Here is a 7,057-nt window from a genome sequence, read left to right on the forward strand (position 1 = left end):
CATGTAAGACAATTAGGAGTGTTAGCATATGTATTCTAAGTCTATGTGCTGCATGTATTGGTTCTTTCTGTTAGAGTTTATGTTATAAGGGGTACTTTAGTCTTTATTATAAGCCATACTAAGTTGTAATTTTTTACTTTTGTTATTTTTTCCTTTTACCTCCCTAGGGAGGCTTGTGTAATTACATGAACTTTATTAATGAACCAAATAGGTAGTAGGAGTCGATTCTCCACTACCCACGATTCTCTCCACTCTTCTTCTTCTTCCTCTTCTCTCTTCCCAGCTTTCATTCCTTGTTCCTTTGATTAAATCAACCCACGTCTGACTTCGAACTCTTTCTGCATACTGGTAGTGGTGGGGCAGTGATGCAGATAAACTCCTAAATGGGCTTATTTTATTAGAAATAAGCTTTGGGTTGGGTTATGTATGTGTTGGGCATTTGATTCAATGTGTTTAGATTGTAATGGGCCACTTTAATGGGCCTGTAATGTGGATAGAGCCGTAGAGGTTAGGCATACGGGATTAGTTAAGTAATAAGTGTCTTTATTTCTTTATTTTAAATTGTTATTAAGTGTTTTAGTTAGGTTGGATAAGGATTCTATAAGTTCAATCCTGTTTTGAGTCAGTTTCTTTCATTATTTTAGTTTCCTAGTCAGTTTATATTTCTTAAATCATTTAAGAATTGGGTGAGGCCTTTCCTTTATAGTGTTTGAGTCTGTTTTTGAGTCATGTATATAAGTTTGTAAGGGGCTACAGACTTGTACTCAAATTTTGATTAATGGGATTTTGGCTTTAGCCTTTTCTTTTGCTGCTGAGAAAGTATGCATGCTGTGAGACTCAGTTAAGGGTAGGAAATCCTTGGGATCAGTGTGATTCTGATCCAGGACTACTGGTGGGAAGCCAAAGGTCACATTCTTCCTTTCAATTCTCCGTTTTTCTTCAAGTGCTTTTCATCTGTTATTTATCAAGCTTGCTGGAGATTGTGTTGGGCTTGAGTTTGGTTAAATCGAGATTCACTGTGTTAAGGAATCTGACCCTCAGATTCCCATCCTATTTTGGGATATTACAGAGGTGTCCAATTGTGTCCCCCGACCTGAATATTAAGAGGATCAGAACCTCTGATCTGGGGATATAATAGATCTTCCAATTCTGTCCAAGTTAATTTCCAGATTTGGTCATTTGTTGATTAATCTCAATCCAGCCGTTTGATTGCCATTATCTTTTGGGAATCTGTTCTACTATTTTTTTACTGTTTTCATCCAGAATTTGATATTCATCTAGAGTTGTTGATGCACTGATATTTAAGTTCCTATATTTTAGGAACCTTACTTGTTAATTCTGCATACACCATGGTTTACAATCTAACTGTTAAAACATCACAGTATTTTGGGGTTTGGTTAGTCTATTGGTGTGTGTGAACCTTGCCCTTGGTCAAAATATGTCCTTCATCCATTACGGTTGACTTTGACCCTACTATTGGCTTAAATTCTTGTGGAATTCCGTGAATACTGGCTTGATCAATGTGATCATAGCCCAGCCTTTATTTATAATATAGACTGGCGGTAGGTGGCGGAAGTGGTGGAGGGGTGGTTTGTGGCTGACGGAAGTGGTGGAGGGGATGGCGGTGGGTGGTTTTAGGGCAGAATGACGAAAAAGAAAAGGAAGAAAGAGAGAAAAAATCGAAAAAATTTTACTTCCCATATCCCCGGAATATTTTTGGCTCTGATACCATGTGGAATTCCGTGAATACTAGCTTGACCAGTGTGATCAGAGCCCAGCCTTTATTTATAATATAACAGGGAACATTCTAGAATAGGTACAAGGACAAAAATACCCCTAAGACAGATTTACCCTTGGACCCATATTACAACAATTCTTCTTTGGGTTTTACTTGTGATCTTGTTACGGGGGTGTGTGATTTTGAGCCTAGAGTTCATCCGACCTATCCCCCACCAAGCAGAGCATTTCAAATCTCTTCCCAATTTTGATCACTAAATTATATTTGAGATCATGCTTACAAAAGATAATTTTCCTATTGAAGTCATATATGGCTATGAGAGCCCAGGGACCAACTTATGCAATGGAAGGATATCTGTCTGAGACCTAAATATGAGAGGGGAGGCTGTTTTAACTTATGTCATGCTATCTATTCCTTTCTCAGCTTGTAGCAAACGTCGAAGTGGTCTGAACTTCTACATGCCATTTTTTTTTATTTGTCAGTACCATGGTTTAAATGTGTGCAGAACATATGAGGCATTTGACATTATAATGTCATAATGATGACCACCACACATTTTTAGCAATCTATATTTCGTATGTTTCACACTCTTCTAGTTTTGAATATTCACATGGCTTTGAAAAGATATGATTTTAAGTTGCTGGGGTTGCATGGGTGGGAAATCTATGCCTCGTCCAAGTACGTATAATTAATTAGTTTTTAATAATGGGTGGTCCCAATCCATGAATGTTGGTCTGGAGCACCCTCTTCTACTGTTAACTGGAAGTATTTGGACGTTTTTTTAAATATACAATCAAAAGTAATCACATTTATTATAGTAAATTGAATATCAGGATTTTTAGTTCTCGCCAATGATGATTGGTGTTTAAGATATTAATTTGTATTGCAGAATATTATATAATATTTTTGAGTATTAAATGGGGAAGGATGTAAATAAATTTTGTAGGAGTGGTCTTATATTCCTGTTGGTGGATCCTTACCAAATACACAGCAAAAGAACCTAGCATTTGGTGCTGCAGCTAGCATGGTTCATCCGGCTACAGGTAAAAAAGAGTAAGTTTGTCTGCTGTTTCTTTTTTCTTGCTCTTAAATAAAATTTTAAATATGGCGCTTTTCTTTTCTAATATCATCAAACTAGGCTATTCCGTTGTACGATCTTTGTCAGAAGCTCCAAAATATGCTTCTGTCATTGCAAGAATTTTGAAGCAAGGTATTGATTCCAAGAGCACAGTCTCTCCTGAGAGGAGTATTGGGAACATTTCAATGCAAGGTATGGTTGCATTGGCATGGTTTTAGGTTGTATTAATTGTTGTTTGTTCCATTGCAAGTACATAGAGATCCATGATTACATCATCATTATTATAATTGCAGCACTCAAATCTTTAATACTGCATGTATTTTGTGGCTTCTGTCATTGGACTAGAAAGAGAAGTAGTAACTGTGAAGCGATATTGTACCACGACTGTCTATTCATGATCCATGTAAAATATTTAGAATATGTGTTACTTAAATGTAAAATAAAACACGAGAAGCCCTCTCTTACCAGTTTCTCCATCAGATTTATGATTCCAGTTTCATGGTTCACTTACTTGTCTACACAACCATGAGAAAAAAACAAATTGCACGGAAATAGAAAGTTGAAGGAATTCTAGAATGCTTGAAGGAGATTACCTTTTTTGGGTGTGGATAGCCTTGGAGTTTGGCAGCACAATATGGAGAGACATTACATTATAAGTATCCTAAAAGCAAACGCTTATTTCATAGTACATTTAATTACATGCTGACTCCACCTGTGTCATTTGTACTGCCAGTGCCCAGGTAGAGGATAATTTTGTCAGGTCTGCTACTGACATAAAACCTTTAACGAAACCTTGAATCCTGAAAAGATGTTTTGGTAGGGATGCTGAACCAGGGTTCTGGTAGCCAAACCCATGGATGAGGCTTTGTTGATTTGATCATTGGATGATGAGAACTTATATAATAACATAAACGAAAACAAAATCCATATAATCTAGACATTATAACGACATTTATGTAAATCAAATCTGTAAAGCAGATGATATATTTGATATACATGCACATGTTTAGTATATATGACTGAAAATAAACACCTTTTGAGGTGTAAAATCTTAAAAGAAATGATCCATTGTCTCAACTCATACAAAGTGAGCTTTCAACATGATCGTTAAAGAGTGTGTAACAACTCTTAATGGGGTTTGTTGCCCTTTCTGTTCTGCTTTTTGGCTTCATTTTCAATTTGATCAAGAATAATTAATTCACTATCAATTACATGACGTAAAGTTTTTTTTGTTTTAACTTTCCATTACTATTTTTAATACATCAGCTTGGAATACGCTTTGGCCGCAAGAAAGGAAACGTCAGAGAGCATTCTTTCTCTTTGGATTAGCTCTAATTTTACAGTTTGACATTGAAGGCATCAGAACTTTCTTCCACACATTCTTTCGCTTACCTACTTGGTATGTTTGAACTTCCAGCTTTTCTCTCTTACATTTGTAAGTGTACATAGATGTTCATACCTTGCATGGGTTATCTACTGGGTAATAGATGTCAGTTTCTATGCAGAGGTTGTATATTTATCTGCGAATCTACAGTTTTATGGGAAAAAAGTACTTTAGATGGAAAACTTGCAAACTAACTAACAAAAGAATTATTGAATTCATACTTATTTTGTGCTGTACATCAGATAAAATATTGAGATGGAATGACATGGTAATTTGTCTAAATCAAGGCAGGGACAATACTTTTATGTTAGTGCTTTGAACTTTGAAGGAATTTTGAAGTTGCAAGTCCCTTTTGAACTTAGCATTCCCCAAGTTCATTGAAGAAGTTGAGTTTCCCCAAATATTTTCTTTTGACATAAGATATAAGACTTAAATTTCACATGCATAATAACTATCACAATTTAATACAACTAGGTTATAAATCTACTTTTTCTGTTGTTTTAGTGCCTCTGATAAATTGACTATAGATTTGACCGTACACGTAAATATATGTTCGAACCCAATGCAAGCATCCTAACTTTATCAGTCATATAACATGCTTGTTGTGATTTTTGTCATTTTCTGATTTACTTAACCTTTTGTTTGAAGTATTTTTTCATTTAAAAAAGAAAGGAGAAGAGTATAGTTGAGGTGAGGATGTTGAAATGGTTGAGTGGAAAGAGTAGAAAGAATATGGTTAAAAATCTCTCTCTCTCTCTCTCTCTCATTTACTAAGATCAATGATTGCCAATAGTGAGGGTGATATGGTGTGCAATTTGAAGTCTCTGAAAGAAGAGAAGAGGGACTACATGGGTTCTCTGGTTGAGGAAAGACATGGAGTTGTGATCTGGTAGAACATGTTGGGCCAGATAAATTGGAATTCTTATCAGGATTCATGTAGCTGAACCCGAGTGGTCAATGATATGAAAAGTAATGACTTTTATTGGAGATTCACCTCATCACTATCTTTACTTAGGGTATGAAATGTAGCAGCACTGATTGGAGTCTACTTGATCCTTATCCATTTACCTTGCATGAGATCTTACATACAGATCCTTTATGGTCCCGGTCAGCTCTGGGTTATGCGAGATTGATCATTTATCTTGTTGTCATCCAGCTCCTTTAAATCTTTGCAGAGAACACTCAAAATGTCTGATCAGAATCATCGTTCCTTAATGGTGATTTACATATCAGTTTTGTCTTTAACCAAATCCCAACTCAATTTTCGTTGGTTTTAAAGAGGTGTAGTTGTGAACCAAAACATGTGAACTGTCAACCAAAACAGGATGAAACATAAATGAACCAACTTCTTTATTGTATAAGCCTATCCCTGCCAAAAAGCAACCTTAAATTATGAATCTTGAACCTGGACTAGCTGAACAAATTGGTTACATACAACCTGACCATTTCATATTTCTGATTCATTTTGATATTCATTCAGTTAGGGATCAGCATGCATTGATCTGAGTTAGACCCAGATACAGATTTGTTAATGCGAATTCAGATATTCATCTAGGTATTAAAAAAGAAATAAAGGAAAAAGGAAAATGATATTGACCTAGGTATGATGCAGGTAAGTACCCATATTTGGTGTTTAATTCTATGATTCTGCTTGGTAAGGATCCATGAGAATTATTATGGGTCCATGCTGGAGATGCATACACACTTCATGACTGGAAATCAAACATTATTCGATTCGTATACCTGAATATCTGAAGCAGCATGATCTGATCATTTATATTTACTCATGCATATGTTGTTATTAAATCCCTCATATACTCATGCAGAAAGCATCCTTGTAGGATTATTTTCCTAAAACATTGTAATTAGTGACTTCTAAGATGCGCACGCTCTGCTGGAACTTCCATTATAGCACATGGTTCAGTACCCTGCTCGTTTATTATAGGTCAGAGATGGCCTCTGTGCTGGTAGAGTGTAGGTCCTTAATGGATTTTCCTGATCTACTAGCTGTGTAATATTAGTGGCAGATGTGTGTGGGATTGTTGGTTGTAGCCTTGGTTGCAATGGCAGTGATTATCACTGCCTGGCAATGCTGGATATGGCTATGGCTAGTGGTGGTTATAATGTGATTTCATGGTGGTGATATTGGATTCTAGAGGCATGTACATATTGATTTCCTGTAATCACTCGATTGATTGTTTGGCGGAAATGGCTATTTGATTTTCGAAGGATTCTTGGGTTGACCAGGCTGCTTCCCTCCCCTCTTTCCCCCCCCCCCCTTGACTCCGAAGTAAATCATTCACAACTGACCTATTGACCCATTACAACTTTTGGATGCTTGATATGCTTAACCCAAGTCTTGATACTGACAGCTAACTTACTGTAAATAAGGATTTGCAATCTGAGCTAAGTGGCCCCTGTATGATAGAAATTGAATCTGCAAATAGACCTATCAGTAGATGCTATATACGAATAATGATGAATGAATTTCTGTCTTGCAGGATGTGGCAGGGCTTTCTTGGCTCTACACTTTCATCTGCCGACCTCGTAATGTTTGCATTTTATATGTTTGTTATTGCACCAAACCGCATGAGAATGTTTCTAATCAGGCATCTACTTTCTGATCCCACTGGAGCAATCATGTTACGAACATATCTTGCATTATAAGTTGTTCATATTTCAACACTTATTTCTGCTTTATTTTAGTTCTAGAGTGGGCTACACGATACAACCCTCTTGGAAGGTCATTGTATATACACTAATACAAATTTTTATTGGTTCTTAAATCTCATAAATTTCAGTTCATGATGATAGAAGAGTAGTTACCCTTGAGAATTTTCTAGTGGCATCTAACCCA

At 36.3% G+C, this 7,057-nt stretch overlaps 1 protein-coding gene across 2 annotated transcripts in view; it reads left to right on the forward strand.

Moving 5' to 3' along the window:
* The window catches only part of LOC122667138 (lycopene epsilon cyclase, chloroplastic), a 50,329-nt gene extending 43,318 nt beyond the window's left edge, over positions 1-7,011 (forward strand). The window contains exons 8-11 of one of the 2 annotated variants that reach the window (XM_043863340.1): positions 2,685-2,781; positions 2,877-3,008; positions 4,083-4,215; positions 6,702-7,011. In XM_043863340.1, coding sequence (XP_043719275.1) covers positions 2,685-2,781; positions 2,877-3,008; positions 4,083-4,215; positions 6,702-6,867 — 528 coding nt within the window. In that variant the 3' untranslated portion in view covers positions 6,868-7,011. The remainder of the gene's footprint in view (positions 1-2,684; positions 2,782-2,876; positions 3,009-4,082; positions 4,216-6,701) is intronic. The other variant, XM_043863341.1, reaches the window with a different exon arrangement.
* The last annotated feature ends 46 nt before the right edge of the window (positions 7,012-7,057 follow it).

The sequence above is a fragment of the Telopea speciosissima genome, chromosome 7, assembly GCF_018873765.1.
Source record: "Telopea speciosissima isolate NSW1024214 ecotype Mountain lineage chromosome 7, Tspe_v1, whole genome shotgun sequence".
Taxonomy (NCBI): Eukaryota; Viridiplantae; Streptophyta; class Magnoliopsida; order Proteales; family Proteaceae; genus Telopea; species Telopea speciosissima.